Raw genomic sequence first — 25,452 nt, 5'->3', positions numbered from 1 at the left:
CTGTCTCTAGTGTTGATTCTCAATTGTAGCCTCGCTGCTGGCTGGAAAAACACAGGACCAGCAAGCAGTCTGATCAGCCACTCCAAGACCTGGTAAACTCATATAAACATTGGGCTGTTTAAGACATTGCATTTAGTTGCCTTTTTCTGGTCACAGGCTTTCAGCTGTGTTACAAAATATGCTAAGCCAGCAGGGCCCGCTCCAGGCACCAGCGTAGGAAGCAGGTCCTTGGAGCAGCCAATGCAAAGGAGCAACACTCCGTCCGGTATCAGAGCCGCACGTCCGGGTCTTCGGTGTGAATTTGGCGGCGGGTCCCTCATTTCCATTCTTCCTCTTTGAGCTGCCGCTGAAGAGGAAGAGAGGGAGGACCCGCCGCCAAACTGCCGCAGAAGAAGCGGTGCGATTGAGCTGCCGCCAAAGTGCTGCTGCTCTTTTTTTTTTTTTTCCTGCTTGGGGTGGCAGAAAAGCTGGAGCCGGCCCTGCAAGCCAGACTCTTATTAAACAGAAGGATGGAGAGTTAGGCAAGTGAAGAAATATGGTAGTAATAAGAAAAAGGACACATGAGAGAGAGAGGGAGACAGACAGTCCCACATCCCAGGTGGTATTCAGGATTTAGCTGGAGCTGATGGAGGTGGCCATGTCATCTGGCTCCCTCTCTCTGGCCCAGTCCAGTCATAACATCTCTCAAGATTAGGATGAAGAAGGTCCAGGGTCCCAGGAAATGGTAGGGGTGGCAGCCACAACAGTGAAGCTTGCTCCAGTAACCAGTTTCAACCCCAGAATCTCTGTCTTTAAGGACCCACAAAAGGAGTGGTGGGTGGAACAGCCCATCTCCTCTTTATTTTGTCCTCCAATTCGGCCCAATATCTGAACACCAATTTTGGTTCATTAATTTCCAGTCCCACATTTTCTTGTTTACAAAGCATGATCTTAACACAGTTCTTGAGTTATGTCAGTAGGCCTCTTTGTTTGTACTAATTCAAAGAAGCCTATTGATTCCCTTTTGTACGTTTTCCCATCAACATTTGTTATTATAGGTTATTGTGACATTTTATGAACTTTCACCTACTTTTGACAGCTGAGTTCACAATTAAAGTAAATTTGTAGGCTCAATTATTACAACATGCCTCACTGTGGGTGTCTGGACACCTATTGCCCTAAGTCCCAGATTCACAAACCAAGGGAAGATTGGCATTCAATTTATCCACCTAAGTCACATGCAAGGCCTGATCTGGTAGGGGGCCTCAGAGGTCACCAACAAGATCAAATCCAGGGAGAGCAGTTTTTAACCGGATGATTAGAATACTTGCCTAGGCTGTGGGAGATCCACACCCAGGTTCAGTCCCCACCCACTTTTCTGCCAAAGGCAAAGAAAGGATTTGAACAGAGGACTCTAACCACTTAGCTGTGGGATATTCTGATGTAGGGCTTCCTCAGTCTCTCCTGTGGAAGTTGTTTCACTGTGGATAAATAATGAAAAGGTGATTGTAATAGAGGGACTGGGCCTCCACATTCCATATGGATGTCTTAACCACTGCACTACATGTAAGTGTTTGTTCACAGTAGAACAGTGATCGGAACAGAAAGAGAGAGTGAGTGAGAATGACTCTGTACTCCAATGGTTAGGGCACCCCAAATATTTGGGAGACATAGGGTCCCCACTCTCTCACTATTTATTCACAGTGGAACAGCTTCAACGGGAGAGATTGAGAGAGCCCTATGTATGTGCATACACTCAATATGGTGTCATATTGTTACAGCTACAATTTATTCAAATATACATTTATCATTAAAATTGAATTTGTATTTGAGCACAAGACAAGATTCTAAATTGTATTAATGTTGATTTGTTACAGCTTAGGGGATCTGGGGTTCCATTCCTTGGTTTCTTTATTTTTGCTGAATATTATAGAGGGAATTGGTAACTATCCTTATATTTATACTTTCCATTATAAAGGATTATTGCAACTTTTTCTGCTAAGACTTCTAACATCTCCATTGTTCGCAGCAGGTCTTTGAAATTCAGCAGTGAGGATGGCCTCAAGCTAGAGAAATACCTATTCTTGGTTCAAATTTAGCTATATTAGAGTGTTAAAAGATTATTGCCTTTCTGTTGCTTTCAAACCAGCATCAGCTCTGCACTAGGAACAATTGGGAACTCTGTGGTGGGGGAAAATTAAACCCTAATTCTGCCCTCCCCCCCAATTCTGGCCCCAGTCTTTAATTGCATCGTTACATGCTATTTTTACCACAGGAGTCCCCATTCATCCAGTACACGGATGGGACACACAAGGGAACAAAATAAAAGGTTGCACAGGCAACCATAAATCTGGCCTCTACTTTAGAGAGTTTGACTTTGCAACCTAAATACATACAAAAAGAAAATGTAATGTTATATATTTGGTAATTGTTTATTAATGGCCCTCTGGTTTGTCTAGCGCAGCAGTTCTCACGCTGTGGGTTGGGACTCCAAAGTGGGTCGCAACTGTGTTTTAATGGGGTTGCCAGGGCTGGCTTAGGCTTACTGGGACTGAAGCCAAAGCCCCAGGGCTTCAGCCAGGATCGCCACCAGCTTTTTTGCCACCCTAGGCAGCAGAAGGTCCCGCCTCAGAAATGCTGCCCCGACAGAGGCAGCGGAAGGTCCGGCCACCGCAGTCGCTGCCCGCCAAATGTTAGTGCCCTAGGCAACTGCCTAGGTCGCCTAATGGGTTGCGCCGGCCCTGGCTTCAGCCCTGGGCAACAGGGCTCAGGTTACAGGCTCCCTGCCTGGGGCTGAAGACCTTTGGCCACCCCACACTCAAGTTTGGCCCCCCACCAGCGGTGACTGGGCTCAGATGAGCTTAGGTTTCAGTTCTCTCCAGGGCTGTGTAGTAATTTTTGTTGTCAGAAGGGGATCACTGTGCTATGAAGTTTGAGAATCCAGGTCTAACATGTACAGACAAACCTATAGTGCAGTGGTCTCCAAAGTGGGGTGTGTGAACCCCAAGTGGTGCACAAGACGATCCATTGGGGGGTGCGGCAGGAGGAGCATCGCCGGAGGGAAAAAAAAGGGCTGCCGGAGGAGGGAGGGAGCGAGGAAGCTCCCCCGCCCCTCTGGGCCAGACAGGGCCTCCTGGAACTCAGGGGCTTTAGGGCCCTGGGCTAAGGGGGCCCCCAGGGCCCTGGCCTGCAACTCTAAAGCCCCTTTCAGAATGCGACCCTGAGTTCTCCGGCCCCTGGAGAAGCAGGGGCAGCCGTACAGCCAGTGGCAGGAAAAGAGCGGTGCTTTCCCCTTCAAAGCCAGCTGGAGAGAAACAGGGCTTTGAAGGGGAAAGGGCTTTGAAGGGGAAAGCGGCGCTTCTCTCTGGCCGCTGGCTGTGTGGCTGCCCTTGCTCCTCCTGAGTCCTCCGGCCCGTGCTTGCAGGGCCGCATTCCGAAAAAGGCTTTAGAACTGCAGGCCAGGGCCCTGGGGCCCCTTTAGCCCAGGGCCCTGCAGCCCCAAAAGCCCCTGCATTCTGAGTAGCCCTGCCTGGCGGCAGGGCAGGGGGGCAGCTCCCAGAATCGTGGCCATAGGGGCAGTGCCGCACTGCACAGATCACATGCACACCCCCTGCACCAAACAGGAGCTGCCCCAGGTAAGTGCTCTTTACCTCCTGCCTGTCCCAGCCCTGAGCCTCCTCCCGCACCTCCACCCTGAGCGCCCTTCCCGCACCCTAACTCCCTCCCAGACCCCGCACCCCACCCTGAGCACCTTCCCGCACCCTAAACCTAATCCAGACCTTCTAATCACTGTATCACAAAGTATTAAACCAAGTTTTTCAGAAATAATGAAGCATATTCATCACATTGCTCTCACTAAAAAGTATTAGTAATTTTTTTGGGAGAGCAAAAAGGTTTTTTGTACCTTTAAAATAAAATAATATTTTTAAAATATTATTTATTTCATCTTTGTCTCATCCTTTTTTAATTTCTATTTTTGTGTATATTTTATTATATAATATATTAGTACAGTTGTATGTGTATATAATTTATACATAAATAAATATACATATATTGGAGGGGTGTGCTCAAAACATTTTTACTGATAGGGGCACGCGATCAAAAAAGTTTGGAGACCATTGCTACAGTATACAAAAATACCATAAAGCTTTTTTATAATAGCACTCATGTACCCATCTCAGATTTGGGGAGGTGGATGTTTGTATTTAATCTGTAAAACAGGTGAAATGTTGTGAAATATTTCAGCATAAGAGGGGCGATATTATTTGCACTATGATAACACTGATGGATCCTAGTCGTGGCTTATAGCCCCATTGTGCCAGGCACTATACAAATAGTTTTTTGTTGTTTATTTATCTCTGCCTTTAAGAGCTTATACAGGTTAAGGGCCTATGTAAATTATAATTCAATAAAGCAAAAAATATTCTCTAGCTAGTAACATTGAGATAGTTAGTCATCAGAGCTCTAGAAATAGCAGCAACATCAAATAATAATGATCTATTTGGGCTGCCTTCTGTTTTACTTCTGCATCCAGCTGACTATGTGCAGATCCCACAGACATCACTTTCTCCAGATGTGCATGCAAAATGTCCTTCATGCTACTCAACCAAAAGGCAGAATTGTGCTATGGGCCCAACATAATATCTGTCAAAGTCAGCAGGAAGAGCCTGATCCAATGCCTGTCAAACTCAACAGCAGTCTCTAATTAGTGCTATGACAAGCGGTTATATTTCCTACCGGCTACCAATAAGTACCCAGAAAGCTGCAACACTCTATAAACTTCAAAAGAAATTATTTCTTACATGATCGTTAAGACAGAAGGTCAACTGGGTTAAAAAGAAGGGCCAATACAACACCAGTAGGAAACTTTCTTATTTAAACTAATATCAGTTCTACATATAATATAGTTTTATAACATTTGTGCAGGTATCTCTCAGCATGCACAGCATCCTGGTTTCTGCAGGAGACTGGAAATTTTGTGACATTGAAAATCTAATTTCTTTCTAATTGCATCAAAATGAAACTTTAAATCCAAATAAGTATTTTTAGCTACAAAAGGATTTAAACCATTTAAATCAGTTTGCATTCTAGTATTTCAAATATGTTTGGGCCTGGTTTCAGCTTTTTCCCCTTCCAGAAACGGCTTAGCTTTAAAAAAAGGGAAAAGTTTAAACCAATCAGTCTTTGAAGCGAACTAAGGCTTTGTCTACACTGCAGGGAAAAGTCGATTTAAGCTACGCAATTTGAGTTACATGAATCTACTTACCATGGGGTCCACACTACGCTATGTCAATGGGAGACGCTCTCCAGTCAACTCCCCTTACTCTTCTCAATCCAATGGAGTACATGAGTCGACGGGAGAGCGATCTGCAGTCAATTTAGCGGGTCTTCACTAGACCAATCCCTTGTCAATCCCCTAGTAAGCGTAGACAAGCCCTAAGTCTTTCTGGTTTGGTTTTCCAGTCATGTTACTTTACAACAAAAGTAACTCCTTTGAGTTACAGTACACCTCTTTGTGTTGTTTTGTGTATTCATAAGAAGGAGGCACAGGCTGGACTCTAAGAAGTAAGGCGTTATTAGAACTAAAACAGAGTTACATAAGACAGGGGAGAGCCATGCACCCCCAGCTGTATATCTGGCGAAGCTGATGCTAAACTGCTTCCAGATGGTTCTCTTTAGCCCCAGTCCAGCTCCCTCTAATGTATCCTCTGCTCTTAAAGGCATAGTACATACTCCTAATTCTCTTATGTTGCTGTAAGAGAGTAGGGAATCGGGCCAAATATATTAGAGTGTGAACTTTTAGCTGTTGAGCCTGTGCATTGGCCACTTCTATTATATCCATTACAAAATTATGGCCCAATCTTTCATCTCATGTGTGATCAATCTTAATTCATATGGGGCTCAGTTTCCACTATTTTTATTCACATGAGTAGTCTTTATTCAAGCAAGAACAATGGGATTATTTATTTCATCAGTGTTTCAGGACTGCACTCCTATTAATGCTTTCAAAAACATACAGCTTCAATTCTGAGACCAGAGCAAAAAACTAATCTGATTTCTGACACACAGATCTCGGCACGCTGTTTTGTACAAGTTAGCAGTGATTTGTACAGTTTTGTTGAGTACGGATTCTTTGCTCGTTAATGATTGTTATGTTTGCCCTTTGTATGCAGCATAGACCCTGTGTGCAGAATTTCAGTTTTATTTAAGAATTAAAAATGTTAGTCTTCATAGTTGTGAAAGTGATTTTTTTTGAAGTGAAACAAATATTAAACTGACATCAATGGAACTGAGATGTTAACATTTCCCGTTCTAAGGCGGACATTGGCATAAATACATTGGGTGGGTTCTACAAAGGGACTTAAGCATTGCGACACCCCCAGTGTCACAATGCCTAACTTTTAGGCACCTACAAAATCACATGAACAACACTGCAATCCACAAAGCCTGAGTTAAGCTCCCTATACAATGAATGGGGAAAGACTGAGGCACCTAACAACAGAAACCACAAAAGTCAACATGGTAGGAGGGAAGCCACCTAAACTAGCCAGTGAGAGATGCCAACAGAGTGGCATGTGCTAAGCCCCTCCTCTCTCTCTCTCTGAGATCCATGCCTATGGAAGGTGCCTATGTCAGCTTAGTGAGCCACAAACAGGAACTTGCTGCCTGGAGTAAGGCAGCTTAGGCACCTAAATGTCTTTGTGAGGGAATGAGTTAGGTGCCTACCTCACTCCCAGGAGCGGCTCCAGGCCCCAGCATGCCAAGCGCATGCTTGGGGCGGCAAGCTGCGGGGGAGCGCTCTGCCGGCACTGCGAGGGCGGCAGGCAGGCTGCCTTCGGCGGCTTGCCTGCGGAGGGTCTACTGGTCCTGCAGCTATGGTGGACCTCCCGCAGGCATGCCCTCGGAGGGTAGGAAGGTCCGCTGGTCCCACGGGAGGTCCGCCAAAGCCGCAGGACCAGCAGACCCTCTGCAGGCAAACCGCCGGAGGCAGCCTACCTGCCGTGCTTGGGGCAGCAAAATCCCTAGAGCCGCCCCTGCTCACTCCACACAAAACAGCCAGAGGAGGAAGTGCCACTGCCAGCATCCACTTTATAAAACTTTTAGGCCAGAGTTTAGAGCACTTGCCTTGGATGTGGAAGATCCAGCTTCAATTCCCCCTTTCCTTTCAGAAGAGGAGTAAGGCTCTGAAGGGGGGCGAGGGGGATTCCCACCAGCCTGCTCTAACCACTGAGCTATCCTGGCATAGGGCTGTCTCAGTCTCTCCTGGTAAAGCTGGTCTACAATGGATAAATACTGAAAGGGTTATTGGAGCAGGGGACCTGGACCCAAGGTCTTCTACTTTCCCGTTGTTTGCCCAAACCACTGGACTACAGTTGTTCTCACACTCAACTCTCTCTCTGGCCCACTAACTGTTCCATGGAGGATAAATACTTCCTATTCAGACTGCTGATTTAGGTGCCCAAATCTGTATGTATGGGGTATAAAATTGGACATGTAAGCCCAGATGCACAAAGATACTAAGCTGCCTAATTCCCCTTGAAATTAACGGAAGTTAGAAGCCTGAACTCCAGTGTGGCAAGGCACCCCTTCCACCTTGCTGGACTTAGCACTCCCTCCTCTGGCAGGGCCAGGGCCTGGGGTAAATCAGCACCCCACTCTGGAGCATGTCTGTCCTCCCTCTTTGGGATTTGTTTCTCAGAGCCTTCCTGGTAGGCCTCGGGGCAGACCTGAGGAGAGCTCCTCTGCCAAACAAAGGGAAAAAGTCTATAATGCACCAAAACAAAAGGGGAATATCTTTCCCTGGCTCCCTCACTGGGGCAGGTGTTGTCCTGTCACTGGCCCTGGGGTGTCAGTTCATTCCCTAAACAGGCACTGGGTTTTGGGATTCTCCACTATGGGGAGGAGCACAGTGTCTTACACTAGAGAAGTCTATCTCCCTGTGGCCTCCAGCCTTGCAGCAGTTTATATCCCGCTTCACTAGGAGAGAGATTTTAACAGGTTTCAGGCAGCCCTTAATTGGACTCAGGTGTCCCTAACTGACCTGAAGTAACCCCTTTCCAGCTTGTAGGAAAAAGGGTTTTTAGCATTCTAGGACTTACATACCTGTTTTCCCAGACCCTACTGCAGCCAGCTGGACTGACTTTGTCACAACCCATTTTTAAATTAGGTCTAATTGTCTGATTTTCAGAAGTGTTGAGCATCCATGAAGTTAATTGGAGCAACAAGTGCTCAGCACCACTGAAAGTCGGGACAAATGTTTCTTAAAACCAGCTAGATTTCCATTTTCCTTTCTGCTTGGAATTTCTGTCTTTTGAATTTACAAACATTCTTATTGAGAGGAATAAGAACATAGGTGGAGGTGAGACTATTTTGTTAAAAAAAGCAAATGTAACTACTTCTGAGGAAAATCTATTTAAGGAAAAGAAATCATCAAACGTACTGATGGCTAGTGTGTTTCTACTAATACCCTCTGTTGACTAGAATATGTTACTAGGCAGCTTCTGACACAGGACATGAAGAACTGGATTAAATACTGAAGTGTTCTGACGTGTCAGCCCCAAGCATTCCACAATAATGAGTCAAACAAATATTGGCTTAAAAATTGTGAGGGTGTTTTGTTTGCTTTTGTTTTTTTAATTGTTTTTTTTTTTTTGTGGGCATTTAAGCTTCATATTTTCAGGCTTTTCTCTGCAACCATGAAGGCTAGAAACTTATCTTGGGTTTGTTTTTTGTGTGTGTTTTTTTTTTTTATGAAAGCTGAAATTCTCTGATAATTACATGATTCCAGAAGCTGCATATTTTTTTAAAGAACACAGTAAATATCACAAGAGTTGGCACCACTGACACTGTTTGGGTTTCAGTTTGTTATTTGTAAATTTGTACTACAGTAGCATTTAGAGGCCAACTGAGATTGGAACCCCTTTGGGCTAGGGCTATACAAACACAAAGTGAGAGACTGACAATACCTGTCCTGAACAGCTTACAATGTGACTAGACAAGACAGAGGGGAAACAGAGGCACAGAAAGGGGAAGGGACTTGCCCACCATCACACGGCATATTAGTAGCAGTGATGGGCTTAGAATAGAGTTTCCCCTCACTCAGTCCAGTGCCTTGTACATTACTATACTACCTTCTCAATTAACATGATTTTCCTTGACTTACCGGCAATTTTTGGACCAGACCCTGTAACCTGTTCTTCATGGGAAGAAGGCATCAGCTTGTGTGGAACATCTTCCAAGATCAGGGCCTTATTTTGATTTCTTCCTTTGTGTCCTTGTGTTCCACAGATGTGCAATCCTATATTATATCCAGAGGTGAAAGTAAGCCAGTACAGGCTGGTACATGGCTGACATTAAAACACTGCCATGGCAGTGCTTTAGGCGCCGTACTGGCAGGGCAGCTGATGGGGAGGGGGCAAAAGGGGCAAATGCATTGGGGTCTGGCGATTAATAGGGCTCAGAGCTCCCCAGGTGGCACAGGCCAGGCAGTGCTGAAGGGCTGGCTGGGGGAGTCTGGCCCCAGCCCCGCCCCTTGTGCCTGAGGCCCTGCTCCTTTCGGGGGCCCAGAGCCACCCCCTCACCTTGCCCAGGACCCTGGCTGCCCTGCATACCGGCAAGTCCTTTAAGTTATTTTCAGCCCTGACTATATCTTCTTGAGAAGTATATTGGGAAAGAGTGTTTTATAGAAGTCTTCCTTTCCTTTATGAAGACTTTGAGCCTATATTGTTCATTTGGCTTGTTCTAAGGCTTAATGTGCCAGGTCTCCACATTTTAAACTCTTGAAAATTGTTCATGAGCACAGAAATAGCTGTAGTGATTGTGTGGAGGGTTTTCTTCACTCCTTAACCACCACTATCTCCAGTTGCTTCCAAATGTTTTGAAGCAAAACTGCCTCGTGTGTGAAGTTGAGTAGGACAGGCAATTAGGGGTAGGGTTAATTAAGAGAGTGAGGAGGCAACAGACAGTGGAGGCAGAGCTGAGAGAAAAATGGGATTGAGAAGAAAAGAAAAACAGATCCTCTTCCTTACACGTTAGAGGAGAATAAAATGAATTACCCTAGCAGCCTGGACAGGGATCTGTACTTCTGTGAGTCATTCTTAACAGACAGTAGAGAGACAAGGTGGGTGAGGTGATATATATTTTATTGGACTAACTTCTGTCGGTGAGAGAGACAAGTTTTCAAGACACACAGAGCTCTTCTTCCTTTATGGATGTCTCTTATTTATTAAGTCCACTTATTGTCAGGGCTGATCTTAAAAGCGCATGGAGAAACATTGTCACCAATGTGGGAAGTGAGCTCATAAATGCATACGCTTAGACTGTTGATTCCATAGTAGCAGCAGCAAACAGGGCCGGCTTTAGGAAGTGAGGGGCCCAATTCGAACACTTTCACTGGGGCCCTGGCAGGGATGACTTAAAAAGAAAAAAGTGTAAAAAAACCCCTTCCATTTCTTCCATGTATTATTTACTTTCCATAACTATATAAATAATAAAATTATATATTATGTACATTGCATCATATGCGCTGTTGATTGGTTATTAATGACTGCCGTTTCACATGTGTGGGTCCCTGCCACTCCCTGGGGGTGTGCACATGTGTGGGTCCCAGCTGCTCCCTGCCCCCCTCATTGAAGCAGGTGTGCAGGTTACTGCCCTGGGAACTGCAGGGCAGCAGTGGACATGAGGCTGGTTTGAGGCAGGGCAGGGGCTGACTGGAGGTAGAGTCTGGCTGCAGGCAGGGCAACGGGTGCGGGGCTGGCTGGAGACAGGGGAGTGTGGGGCGGGCTGGCTTCAAGCAGGGCTGCAGGGGAGTGCAGCAGGGGTTGGCAGGGCTGGAGACAGAGGAGTGTGGGACTGGCTAGCTTCAGGCAGGGGGGTGCAGCAGCGGTTGGCTGGAGACAGGGCGGGGCGGGCAGTGCAGGGCTGGTGCGGGCAGGGGTGTTTGTGGGGCTGGCTGGCTTTAGGCAGGGCTACAGGGGTGTGTGGTAGGGGTTGGCTGGATACTGGGCAGGGGGTTTGGTAGGGGCTGGCTGTGGGCAGGGGGTGCAGAGCTGGCTGAAGGCGGGGGGGGCGGGGCTGGTGCGGGCAGGGCAGGGGGTGCCGGAGCCCCAGCCCTTTAAATAGCCCCCAAGCCCCCCACCACCCTAGGGCTCTGGGGGCTATTTAAAGGGCCTGGAGCTCCAGCTGGGGGCATGGGGCTTGCCGCGCTCCAGCCAGAGCTCCAGCCAGAAGAGCGGGGCCGCGGGGCTTGCCGTGCTCCGGCTGGAACTCCAGCTGGGAGAGCCGGGCTGTGGGGCAGCAGCGCTCCCGCCGGCACTTTGGTCAGGGGAGCGGGGCCACGGAAGACCCCGGAGCAGACCGCAGCTGGAGTAAGTAAAAAAAATTAAAAAGGCGCCTAAGCGCGGGGCCCTCTTAGGTGCGGGGCCCGATTCCTGGGAATCGGGCGAATCGGCTTAAAGCCGGCCTTGGCAGGAAAGTCATGCCCCATAGAATTATTCTGAACCACAAACTTTGTGATAATCCAGAATGTCTCCACCTAGCATCAGAAATCAACTGCTCTGAGGAATTATCTCCTTCTTCATTACATCACCTGTATGTGGGATGGTCTGCAGAGACACCAGGAGCAAGTTGAGTATGTAATCAATAACACAGTATGATCCCTCCAAAAGTTTGGAACATGAAATCCTGGATATTCTAACGGAAATACAAGCCACTAAACTCTACTGGCATCTCTGATTCAGCGCTTTTGTGGCTAGTGAATAAGAAAACAAGAGCTTCTGGAATCCCTATTAAAGGTGATAAGCAGACAACATCAGCTCTGCATTTTGTTAACATCAAAAGCTGACATTACTGTCTCCCAGATACCCCAGCACCTGACTGAAGAATAGTTGGCTGAAAATGAACCAGGACAAATGGAGGCAATGCTGCTGGAAAAGAGATGTGCTTCAAATAACTGGTCATGTCCATAACATCTCCACCATCGAGGGACTCTGCTCTACAATTGTTAAGGCAGTCTACAACCTTGGAGTCTTTCTCGACTCCTCACTAATTCACAATATCCATGGGTGTTAAAAACATCCTCTAGCACCCACTACTTACTGGAAGACTGGTTCTGCTCTATCGTATCCCACTTTAATGTAGGAACATAGGACTGGAAGAGACCTCCTGGGTCACTGACTCCAGTTCCCTGCTGTCACCGGCAAACCTGTCATCTAATCCCATTCACAAATTTAACAAACTCAATCTTAAAACTCATTAGGATGTTTGCCCTCACTTTGGCCATAATGATCCATGAATGCTAGGGTTGAATATTGCAGGTCATTACACCTAGGAATCTGGCATGGATCTAATCAGAGCATCATAGTCAGCAAATGGCAATTCAGCCACCAGCCCCAAGTGTCAACAAAGTGGTTCAGTAGAACAATGCAACTGTCAGGCACAAAAGTGAAGGCTTGTGAGCACAACGGACAGTGCTTGCTCACTGGCTGTCCCACCACTCTGGAATTCACTCCCAGAAAATCTCAAAAAGACCACAAATGTCTCCCCCTTCAGAACAAAATATGGAACTCAATTATTTAACTTTACTATTTAAATAAACATATGGAGAGGGAGAGAAACTTTATAATTTTTTTCAGTGTAAGGAACAGCAAAGTGACAAGTACAGTGTAAAATCTTTAGGTAGGTTTGGATGAGGCATTAAAGCTCTTCTTTTGTAGGTTACCGGATGCTCTATGGCTAGTTCTGCTTGCTATTTTCTTTGGACACCACAGACTTGTTCCACGGATCAAAAATTATTTTACAAATGCTATTTCCTACTGGTGCTGATGGCTTTGTTCCTTGCTTGTCCCGATCAGTGGAACATTCAGATGAAAGAACGAATGTTTCAGTGCTTTCAAAGCTAGGGAAGAATTTCATGTCTTTTGGAGCAGCACTCAGCTGCATGTAAAGAATTTTGTAGCTTGTGGAAATGCCAGTTATAACCACACTGAACTGCTTTTGCATTAAAATGTCCAGTATAACTCTTTGTTTCTGTAAAACAGAGATTTTGTTTCCATGCCTGTGCCTAATTTGGAAGCTTGCTGGTTTACAGACACACTGTTCATTCCCACACAACAGTGAACATGGGATATACTCTGGCGGCTCTTTTCAACAGGATTCAGTTGTACAGACTCCTGAGCATTCGTTTGGCTAGAAGTCTGGGAAATTCCACAGTAATCCAAGTATTAAAATCAAATAAAGAGGTGATCATTCTTAGCAATTATATAGCGCTTCTCAGCTATAGGTTTCAAAGCAATTCATCAAGGTGGATAAGCATCATCTACCTTTTACAAGTGAGAAAAAAATAATGGTACAGACAGGTTAAGGTACTTGCCCAAGGCAGAGAGTAGGGAACAGAACCCAGTTCTATTCACTCCCAACCCTGGCCTTAAGCCACTAGATCAGGGACAGGCAAACTTTTTGGCCTGAGGGCCACATCGGGTTTCTGAAATTGTATGGAGGGCTGGTTAGGGGAGGCTGTGCCTCCCCAAACAGCCAGGCATGGCCCGGCCACCGCCCCCTATCCAACCCCCGCCCTGCTTCTCGCCCTGACGGGCCCCCCGGGACTCCTGACCCATCCAACCCCTCCATTCCCTGATGACCCCCAGACTCCTCACCCCTGACTGCCCCCCACCCTATCCAACCCCTCCTCTCCTTCCTGACTGCCCCCCGCCGGGACCCTGCCCCATCCAACCACCCCTTCTCTCTGACTGCCTCCGGAGCCCCTGACTGCCCACTGGCCTCCCCATCCAACCCCTCGTCTCCTTCCTGACTGCTTCCCCTGGGGACCCCTGCCCCCCATTAAACTCCTCTGTTCCCTGCCCTCTGACTGCCCCAACCCCTATCCACACCCCCACCCCCTGACCACCCCCCGAACTCCCCTGCCCTCTATCCAACCCCCCTACTCCCTGCCCCCTTACCGCGCTCCCTGGAGCACCAGTGGCTGGTGGCTCTACAGCCACGCCGCCCAGAGCACTGGGTAAGGATGGCTCTGAAGCTGCGCTGCTGGACAAGAGCTCACAGTCCTGCCACCCAGAGCATTGAGCCAGCGGCGCAGTGAACTGAGGCTGCTGGGGAGGGGGAACAACAAGGGAGGGGCCCGGGGCTAGCTGCTGGGGACAGGAGCTATGAGGCCGGACAGGAGGGTCCTGCAGGCCGTAGTTTGCCCACTTCTGCAATAGATCACAGCTGCTCCTCACCAACTAATTTGTTAGCCAGCCAAGACTGACTCCAGCAATGTTGTGTGCATTGTTCCAACTGGGATAATGCATGGAATGTTTACTCTGTTAGGCAAATGGAGAAATTTAAACCTCCTTTAATGTGGTTCTTTAGAGGAAACACTAGATGAATCTCAATGACAGAACCTTTATGAAGTTTTGAAAAGCAGAGTTTATTTAGTAGGCACATCATTGCTTTAGTAGCACTGGCTTGTACAGTTCACAACTTCACCATTTGTGAATGTTTTGTTTGGTTACATTGCATTTTCCAGTGTCTGTTAGGATTTAAATAAAAAAGTGATTGCTTTACTTCTCTACAGGTTGTCAAGATGGAAACATGACTCTGGTAAAACAACCTAGCATATGGTAGCAGAACTGCCATTCAACAGAAGTGAAGACAAACTATAATCTGAATTCTGTATGTGACATACAGTTAAAACTGCAACACAACCATACTCAGCTAGTTCAGATAGGATTCTGTGTCACGTGGGATGATGTAGGTTGTTCACCAGGAAAACAAAGAACTGGCTTTCACACAGTGGGAAGCAAAGAATCTGTTCAAAATAGACATGACTGAGGGTTTCAAAATAATACAACTTACATGTATTAGCTTTCTTACTATTTCCGGATTGTGAAAGTTGTGCTCTGTCAGCGGCAAAGAAAAAGGCTTAAAAGGAAAAGTACTGCTTGTTGATTTATTACAAGGTATTAAGATTATAATTATGACGGGTTTGCAGGATTATGCTTCTGATGTTACAGCTCTGTGTTAATAAAAAACAACCTTTAAAAGATATTTTAGTGGTTAAGTATTTACTTGATGGGTATTCTTCTTCTCTGAAAAGTTGCATTTTTTATTTTATTAAACTCCACCTGTGGAAGCATATAAAACAATAAAATCTGTAAAGTAATATTTTTATATGAAAGAAAAAAGTATGACTTCTAACATGGAGCTCTATGAACATAGTAAAAGCAGTATATATGGGATGAATAATTTTTGAAAATGGCAAAATATTTTGTTAGTCTTGATAGTTTCTATTTTCACAAGCTTTAATTTCTTTTATCTGAATGGGTCTCAAATGTAATATTTTTTTAAATTAGTGATTCACCTTTTCTTTAAAATACATTTTAATAATATATAGGCCAGATAAACTAATACCATCAATTCAGATACCTACTAGTGCTACACACTGAAATATATGCTAGTTATTTGCATTCCTAATATTCGACACAGATGAATGTACCTACTATATTTGTACAGATCATTTTTAAATTATTTTGTCAAAGCTTTCAAGAAGCAAACTGGGAAATCAGGGTTGTTGTTTTTCCCAAGGCATACAGTGAGTACTGCTAATTACTGAATTACAGGTCACTTTCTCCATACAATGCTGATGAAAATGAGGTATAATCCAGAGCTCCAGGAACAGCCCCTGGACCAGAGTAGGCAGGCATTCTTCTGATGCAATACTGAGCTTGTTCAGAAGGCAGTTCTCGCCGCAGCTCCTCTGCGAGAATATAAGGCTGAAAAAAAAGTTATTTTAAAAAAAACCCAGATACAGAACAGATTATTTTAAAAAACTGTATATCTTACAGAATGAATATTAATAAATTAGGACTTCCTGTCTGTTTTTGCAAGACCAAGAATATTTCTCCTGCTGAGTCGTAATTTCAACCATTAGCTGGTAGGAATAATCCTCTCAGCAAATAGACAAGGTTGAAGTCTAGCCTTAGTTATATACCGTTGACTTCAATATTATAAGTTTCTTGACAGACAATTTTATTATAATAATTACTGCTTTCAATTTAGAATGACATAAAAAAGCACCAATTTGCCACTCTGGACACCTGTGACATTATTTAAAATTTAAAACAACAGCAAAATGTTCATATCTCGCTTTCTGTGGGAATTTGGTTTGATCTTCAGCACAAACTCCTATTTGAAATGTGTTTGGAATTCAGAGTCTAGTCCTCATTAGTCGAGGTCACAAAATCAGTATTAGGGACCAGACTGAGTCTGCCCTGTGGTATTGCAGTCCTGTTCTCGCCTGAGCACAGAACTGCTTGTTGGCAGCACTCTCTGGGACACAGTCACAGACTACTCCAAAAGGGAGTGAGTTATGAAACACTTTTCTTCCCCCTTAAATCAATACTGTTCCATGGATATGCATGAGCAGAGCATGACCACTGTACATGCAGCTGTGTCAGCTGAGCAAAAACTATTCAGTGCATCTTATCTTATCAGACAATCATAGAAGTGTAGGACTAGAAGGACCTCAGTAGGTCATCTAGTCCAGTCCCCTGCACTCAGGACAGGACTATATAATAACTAGACCATCCCTGACAGGTGTTTGTCTAACATGTTCTTAAAAATCTCCAATGATGGAGATTCCACAACCTCCCGAGGCAATTTATTCCAGTGCTTAACCACCATGACCATTAGGAAGTTTTTCCTAATGTCCAACCTAAACCTTCCTGGCTGCAATTTATGACCATTGCTTCTTGTCCTATCCTCAGAGGTTAACAAGAACAATTTTAATTTCTCTTCTTTGTAACAACCTTGTACTTGAAAACTGTTACCATGTCCCATCTGAGTCTTCTCTTTTCCAGACTAAACAAACCCAATTTTTTCAATCTTTTCTCATAGGTCATGTTTCTTAGACCTTTAATCATTTTTGTTGCCCTTCTTTGGACTTTCTCCAATTTGTCCACATCTTTCCTGAAATGTGGCACCCAGAACTGGACACAATACTCCACTTGAGGCCTTATCAGTGTGAAGTAGAGCAGAAGAATTACTTCTTGTGTCTTCCTTATAACATTCCTGCTAGTACATCCCTGAATGATGTTCACTTTATTGCAACAGTGTTATTACACTGTTGACTCACATTTAGCTTGTGATCCACTATGACCCCCATCCCTTTCCGCAGTAATCCTCTCATTTTGTATGTGTGCAATTGATTGTTCCTTCCTAAGTCGAGTACCTTGCATTTTTCCTTATTGAATTTCATCCTACTTCCTTCAGACCATTTCTCCAGATCATTTTGAATTTTAAACCTATCCTCCAAAGCACTTGCAACCCCTCCCAGCTTGATATCATCCACAAACTTTATAAGTGTACTCTTTGTGCCATTATCTACATGTTATGTTAGAACTTTGTGATATGAAGGAATAAGGACCCAGCTTTGAATTCTACTCACATTCCTGTTGGAAGCTTGGGTCGACGTACAAACCAGTACCACAAGAATGAACGGCGAGCGCTTTAGTCTTCTTAATGAAAAACAGACCCTAGATATACTAGACATTTTGTGTATGACTTACATCAAAGAAAGGTTAAACAACACTGCTGTTGAAATACAGGGAATTCCTTACAGCTAGGAACAAAAGGACTGACCTTATCTGAAGCTAGGATTTTGAAAGAAGCTATGACTTGCTCAGCTGTGTCCGTGTCCGCAGTCTCTCTGGTCATGAAGTCAATGAAGGACTGGAAAGAGACGGTCCCCTGCCCATTGGGATCAACCAGGGACATAATTCGGGCAAACTCTGCCTCACCCTTTGACAAAATTCAAAAAGATAAAGATAGTAACCATAAAACCAAACTTCAGCATAATATATCTCTATGATATACTACTAGAGGCTCTGGGTAAAAATTATAAAAATACTTAAGTGACTCAGAAGCCTAAGTCTCATTTTCAAAATTTACTTAGGAGCCTAAATGTGACCAAAAGTCAATAGGACTTAGGAGCAAAAGTTCCCACATCAGTCTTGAAAATGGGATTTAGGCACTTTTGAAAATGTCCTAAAAGCATCATATGTGCCCTTCAATGAACTTTCTGCTTCCTGAAATATTTTCTACACTAAATCTAAATTATTTTTAATAGATCATTAATTTCCATCTTTTTTTTTAAATAGTGACATGATATAGTTTTGACTTAATCCTTTATTTAAAAAATCTTCTCTCTGTTTTTAGCATTCTATCAAGCTCCTCTGCTACTACGGCTCACTCCTGAAAAGAGCTGAGTGCTCTCGCCTCAGTCCAGCAAAGTACTTAATGAGCATGTGCTGAACTTAAGTTGCACTGAGTCCTTGGCCTTGACCAGGGTAGATGAAGCTGCATGGGTATATGATACACATTCATACGCCAGCGTCTCCCTTGTTACAAATGGAGTGAAAGGTTTGTTTATCTTTTCCATTTCTCTTCCTTTGTCCAGTATAACTAGTCTCCAGAGGTTTCACTTTCTCTTTACAATTAGTATCACTTTCTGCACTACCATAACAAAATTGTTACGTTGTATTTGGGACAACGTTGAAGAGCAATGGTTAAACATATGCAAAAGGAATGAAAACATTTTGATTCTTATTAAATTTGGAAAGTGCCCCCTCACACATTTTTTTCAAACAGAATCTAAATTTGGGGCCTAAACCGAGCTGTTACTTTAATGCAAAGCGTTCAATTCATGTTCAGTTCTGCTCAATGTCATACTGGTTCTCTATTCTATGAAAAGATATGTTAAATTCACATGTTCAAACAATAAATTGATGCTATCATCTCTTCTAAATCTGATCTGATCCCACTGAAGTATATGAATAAAAATTAACTCTGCACAGATGGACCCTTGCATCAGTGTGGTATGACAATGACATTAAAGAAGCTTCGACCCACATAGAGCAGCTTGCAAGATTGGGGCCTTTCTTAGTAATTAACATATACTTTGTTATTATAGTATTTACATTTGGCAGAAACAATTATTAAAATAATCTCCCTAATACATGGCAACAATAAAATTTATTCCTAAAATTTTTTTTCAGTAACAAGAGAATGAAAAATGTAGAGATTTTAAATAAATAAATCTCAACCCTGCAGTTTGCTTTCAAGAATTAGGAGTATTAAAAGCCTCAGAATAATTCTGTCTCATGCAGACAAAAAGCTAATTTATATATCTATAAACTGAAAGGACTTAATTGTATATTTATTTGATACAAATGTAAATTTCATGGAATACACTTCATAAATCAAAGCTAAATGCATCAAATCATAAAATAGGTATCTTCAGGGAACATATTTTTATTTTTAATGTTTTTACCTTTTAAAAGTATAGAAAAAATGGAATTGATAGGCAAAGTGTAAATATTATTGTTTGTAATATGTGCAAACTATGGTAACCTTTAATGCTGGTGGGGTTAGCATTATTACCGATATGCAAAACCAATTTCATTGTATCTTAAAATTCATACCAAATCATAACCCATTGAAATTAAGCAAGCTCTGAAATCATCATGGTCCATCAGCCCATTCTTCTTCTATTGATCCAAGTAGCATAAGGAATATATGAGGGAAGGTTTGAGATATCAAAGACAGGCAGGAGACCATCACCATTTCCATACAGATGACAAATGTGCACCATCAGAAGATTGGATCCATGGAATGAGAGGATGTTCATTGGAGGTATTGCCAAAGCAGGTCATGAGGAGCACCATCAATTTAAAGGAGGAAGAAATAGCTAACACATAACACACATGAAACAGACACACCACAGAGAATGATACCAGAAAAGGGGTGGTTTGAGTACAACATATGAACAGACAGCGCACAACCAGAAAGGAGAGAGAGGCAAGGAGAAAAGTTTGTCACTGAACTAGTCAAAGTCAGGAAAAGCAGGCTGGTTCATTGTGATACATCATACTTTTTAGGTTTCAGTGTTGGAAGGTTTATTAGAAATTATAAATATACTTTTTAGTGACTAGCAATCTAGAAATGTTTGCATTTTGAAAATACTGTTCTCCAGAGCCATGGCACACTGAGCTGTGTGCTGCCACATGGGAAGCGGATTCAAGAATTCTCTCTCCTCTGATCTCTAGCTAATGGGACTCTGAGTACAATAGAGGTATGAGCCAGTGGGGTTGTTGGAGGAAAAGTGTACTGTTTTGTATCCAACAGAAGTTGGTCAACGGCAGATCTCTGATTCTCAACAGCAAGGTGAGTGGGGCATTCATGGCTAATTGCACAGAGTGGACATTAAAATGGGGTGGTGGTAGAAGAGATGGGCAAAGGTCTATATGTACTAAGAACATCCAAATAGCCAGTGTAGAACTCTGGTGTCATGGGTCCTCACTGAGGGAGAGGGAGGGGTCCTGCTTGAAAGTATGAGTAGAGGACAATGGGCAACATGAATGTGTGATGGAAAAGGCAGCAGTGACCCACTGTGGCTCATTAGAATCCAAGTAGACCACCTTGGATCACACAAAAGCAGTAAAATGCAAACATTTTAAAAATCACCTACATTTGAATTTAAACCTGGGTCTCTTTAGGCTAGTATTATACCAGTCTATTTGAAAATACTATGCTAGGCTAGTATTATACCAGTAATACGATAGTTTTCTCTACCTGCAGGTCATTTCCAACCTGTCCTAGACTGATGAAGCAGGCTTTAAATGCATCAGGCTGTAGATCACCAGATTCATCCTAGTATCACATCATGGGTCATGCATGCAGAATGTGCAGGAGGAGGGAAAGTCATAAAGTGGGTTAGTTGGTTAGTAAAGAACACTGCAAAGTCATATCAATAATGAGTTGTTAAGATGGAATCTGACTAATAAAAATAAGGAGGATTCATTTTTATTGTTTACTTTTTTCAGGAGATCTTAGCTGTTGATATTATGTGGTTTGACCCATAGCTTATTAAAGTCAATTGAAAGGCTCCCATTTCACTTTAATAAGCTTTGGATCAGACCTACTGTGTGCTTGTTTATTGGTGTATTATTTTGAATGATTTGATAGCCTCATTGGTTTCATGAGTTTGGGGATTTGTTTGGGGTTTTTTTTAAGCCAACTACAGTGTTGAAATGTTGCTTTTATACAAATATAATTATTTTTATTTTTTCTGCATTTTCTCTGGAGGGATTTTTTATTCTGTACTCTACCATTTTCACCCTTCATTTTCTGTCGCCATACAATTTGTGAGAGATAGTCAGTGGATAACTTGACCTGGAAAACTATTTTTCCCACTGGATTAGGGTTGCTGCTTCTCCTTTGATCTGATAATATTTTTTTAAAAATTGAGTAAGCATATCTTAGAGAAAATAATTATATACTCATTAATTCATGGCCTAGATCAAAAAGAAAACCCTGATCAATGACATATCTTGTTTTAAACATTTGTCGTCTTATGATCCATTAAGATGAGGATCTTCTCTGAAAATTTATTATACAAATAGAATCATGGGATCCCACGTTTATTGTCTCCCAGTGATGCCAGATCAAATTTGCTCATTTTTTTCCAAGTATATTTTGTTTCTTTAATTACCAACCCAACAAACTCACCCAGCATTCTCAAAACCAGACTGTTTTCTTGCCTTCTTGTTCACACCTCACCCATAACCTTGACACAGCTGAGTCATATTATAGATTTAGTTAAGGTGCATGCAATTAAGGTCTGTCCCTAAAATCTGGAAATTGTTTTCCGGGCTAGTCTGACAAAGCCAGAGTTTGTACAACTTTAGGTTACAGTTCAAGATCCAACTTTTTTCTGTGGCTTCTACACGAGAGAAAGGATCTCAGTCAGCTGATGAGTAATTTAAAAGGCGGGAGCCAAGCCTTTTTTTTTTTTTCCTTCTGACTCTTGTATAATTATGTGTTTTGTTAATCGTACATGGTATTAAGAGAAGTGTTGGATGCATTTTATAAATTAAATAAATAATTTGGTGCCATAATCAGTTCCTGACCACCAACATTTTAAAGAGATTCCCCGGAGTCTCTGCTGTCAACTTCCCACAGCTCCATGGTGTGAAGGTGAGAAGAAGCAGTACATTGCCGATAGCCAGAGGTAAAGCAGGATGAAAATTTTGAGGGGGGTTTGTTGAAACTAGTAATTACCGGCAAATCCTTCCCTTAATTTCAGTCAGATTTTATGGGCTAGTATTTGCTGGACAGAATCATATTTCAAACAATTTCACAGAGCACTTCTCTTAGCACGTCAATCAATGCTGGCTCATAACTCTCCAGACTCACCCCAGGTCAGCTCCACGCCAAGTTACACTGGGGGAGCTAAGCTCATATATTTATAAGGGCACAAATCACAGTATTCCTTAAATCAAAACAATATGAAAACAGGAACTAACGGTCACATCATGTCCCTCTCTCCACAAGCATAAAGGACCTGGCCAGTGGAGGAACTAGGGCCATTCAACCACACATGGGGACAAAATTTGTGCATGCTCTTCTACATGGTGGAGAACCCATTGTTGCTGTGCAGCAGCTGTGTGGGGGCAGATTGAGGGAGGGGAAGTGTAAGGCTAGTGGATTCACTGCTACAGGTATCTATCAGTCATTCCATCTGCAGAGGACAGGGAGAAGGTTATACAGTAGCTAGCATCCACTTTATCAGCTGGGTGGGATTCCCCAGCGTATGGCCCAGTTGCTTGTGCTATGTATTCGGGCAGGATCCGAGGCTTAGTGAGTTTTGTAATATGCATCAGTCCTGGTCCAGGAAAGACATATCTGCCTCTGCCGTACACCAAAGCCACATAACTGCCTGGGATATGAAGATACTTTACAATTAAGTAATAGATTTCTTTATTTTGCCTTCTTTGTTTTAAAATAAAGTGCAAGGGGTTATTCACAGAGAAATAGCTCTTTGTATTATTTATATTTTTGTTATGGGACAACATTAAACATTTAATTATGTTTTTAAAAAGATATAAAATAACTTTTCCTGTTCATCCTGTTTAGCCAACTCAGAAAAACACAATGACGTTCCCCAGCTAGTTTCACTACTAGCCCCCTGAAACTTGTCCTTTTCCCTCTGTAATTTGTATACAGCTTTACACAAATACAAACTTTCAAGCCACCATAATGCATTCTCAAATGTGTGCTTCGGTATCCTGAATGTTAATTTATCTACATAAGCTTGTTGATGTGAATCCTTTTATAGGGAGCTGTTGTTTTTACTCTTAGATAAACCTATACAATCATATCTTTCTACTGTTTTCCATGCAGTGCTCCCATTTGAAATAAATGGTTTCACCAAAATCGAAAGTAGAATATGGCCCACATTTGCTGACATTAACACAGAACAGAGCCAATTCAATATTTATGATATTGCAGGTGTAGCTGCAGTAGATATTTTATCATATGCTTTGCAATTAGGGTTTATTAAAACATATTGAATCTGAAAAAGGAATCTGGAAGCCATAAAGGGATTGAGAAGCACTGATTGCCAACTTATACATTTCACCTGTGTATGGTAAATCAATTAGACACCATTTGGAGCATCCAAAAAATTGTACCCCATATCTCACTTATGTCCTTCTATTGCAGTACAAGGAATATAACAGTTTGGCAGCAGATTCCTATTTATACTTGAACCTTGACTGTGCCTTTATTTACAGCCTTGTGCAAGGAGTGGTGTGCCTTCTCAGGTGCCACAGGAGGTGCCATGCCACAACCCCGGTCTAAGAGAGAATTCCCTCCCTGCTTCCCCCTTGCTACAGGAGAGGTCATACTTTACTATTGGCCTATAGCTAAGACAATTTATGACACCTGTATGGTTCAGCTGTGCTGGTTGATGCACTGGGAGGGATGGAAACTCTCTATGCCCCTTTGCTTCAGGTGCATGCAGCACACCTTACTCCAGCACACCCAGACCCAAAGCTCACTATTTCAGGCAGAGGTCTAAAGGGGTAACTCACTCCTTCTAACTCCCCTGTGTGGGTCTGTAGTCCAAGCCAAAATCTAGTCCTTTCCATTTTAAATAGTATGCGGTTTTCTCTTTCCAATAGTCAAGACATACAGAGGCCACTTAAAATAATACGGGCCTGATCCTCATGCCCTTCCTCAATCAGATTAAGACTGGAGACTCAGGCCCTGTAACAGTAATGGAGTTTGAATGGTAAGATAATAATGATTTTGAATATTTGCCCTTTTTTTCTCCTGGAGAGGAAAAAAGGAGTTCCCCTCTCAAATTTATATCTCATTGAAGCCGTTCTTGGCAGTTACGTCTATAAACTGTTTAGTTTCATGCAGAGCAAAGTGAACTATTAAAAGTGGATCTTTTAGTGATTCTGCATATTAATACTCTATAATATTCATGCACACGTGCACAGTTCCAAACATTAAGATCTGATTTAAACTGGAAAAGTGCCAGGAAACTCAGAGCTCAGGCATCCATAACTGACCCTGTTGTGTATAAATAGTTAACATCTACTTGTCAGGAATGGTTTTCACTTTCTGGATTCTTGCTGATTGTTCATCATTGAACTGCACTCTTTAATTCTATTTATTTTTCTAAATACCTCATCCATTCAGTACCATGGTTAGCAACAATAATCGATTAGTTATAAAGCTAACAACAATTCTATACTGCAACTCTTTCTTAACGGGAAGGAAAATACTGGCAGTACCTGTTTCAAATATGCATGTATTTTAAAGATTTAGAAACAAATATATTCAATTAGCTAAAGAAAATATGTCAGCAAAACTCAAAACATAATGTTTATTTTGAAGATCTCTACACCCATTTCTGCTCTCTGCCTCACAGGGGGAATATGATGCCTTTGATGTTACAGAACTCCATTTGGCTGATCCAATTTCATTCACCCCAATTCCAGATTTCACAGCAGAGTCCAAATCTGCCTTATCGCTGTAAACAGCCAGTTTAGAGGATTGATAATTGTGTGTACTTGAAGAAGCTCTGAAGCAGAGTTGATACATTTTACCCTCTGACATTGAATGTGTAAGTTTGGTAGGATGAAGGGAAGGTATAAAACTGAAAAAGAAGCTTCAGTGTCTCACGTGTGTTTGTTCAATTAAAAAGATTTGCCTCCTTCTAGTCTGTGCAGATCGAGTCACATATGCCCACTATATTATACCTTAATTAGGGCTGGTCTACACTAACATTTAATTCACACCAAGCTGAGGTGTGAATCTAGCCTGAACTAGCCTATTGCGCACTAACTGTCTGTGTGGACCCTGCTATTGTGCATTAACAATTCTTTAGTGTGCTTTGAAACAGCTTTCCTTTTAGCACTATTTCTTGTACGCAGGAAGCCTGGCTTAGTAGCTGAGTTTTCAAATTTTGCCTCCTTTTCTTAAATTTGTACACTGGAGAACGTTCATTACTCTCTAGGCCTTCGGCCTTACCCTTTTTCTTAGGGTCATATGCTCCCCACCCTGACTAAAGTTGTGTGAAAGCACCACCTCTCTCCTACATCCTGTTATATAGGCTTTTCT

General features: G+C 42.9%; 1 protein-coding gene across 2 annotated transcripts in view; it reads right to left on the bottom strand.

The window, feature by feature from the left end:
- Positions 1 to 14,388: 14,388 nt before the first annotated feature.
- The window catches only part of ACTN2 (actinin alpha 2), a 97,906-nt gene continuing 86,842 nt past the window's right edge, over positions 14,389 to 25,452 (bottom strand). For both annotated transcript variants that reach the window (XM_030556963.1, XM_030556962.1), the window contains exons 19-21: positions 19,461 to 19,526; positions 17,620 to 17,778; positions 14,389 to 15,752 (exon numbers count right to left, since the gene is read on the bottom strand). In XM_030556963.1, coding sequence (XP_030412823.1) covers positions 15,594 to 15,752; positions 17,620 to 17,778; positions 19,461 to 19,526 — 384 coding nt within the window. In that variant the 3' untranslated portion in view covers positions 14,389 to 15,593. The remainder of the gene's footprint in view (positions 15,753 to 17,619; positions 17,779 to 19,460; positions 19,527 to 25,452) is intronic.

Source organism: Gopherus evgoodei, chromosome 3 (assembly GCF_007399415.2).
Source record: "Gopherus evgoodei ecotype Sinaloan lineage chromosome 3, rGopEvg1_v1.p, whole genome shotgun sequence".
NCBI classification, from domain to species: Eukaryota; Metazoa; Chordata; order Testudines; family Testudinidae; genus Gopherus; species Gopherus evgoodei.
The sequence above is the reverse complement of the archived record's forward strand: the minus strand, read 5'-3'. Positions and strand labels throughout refer to the sequence as shown.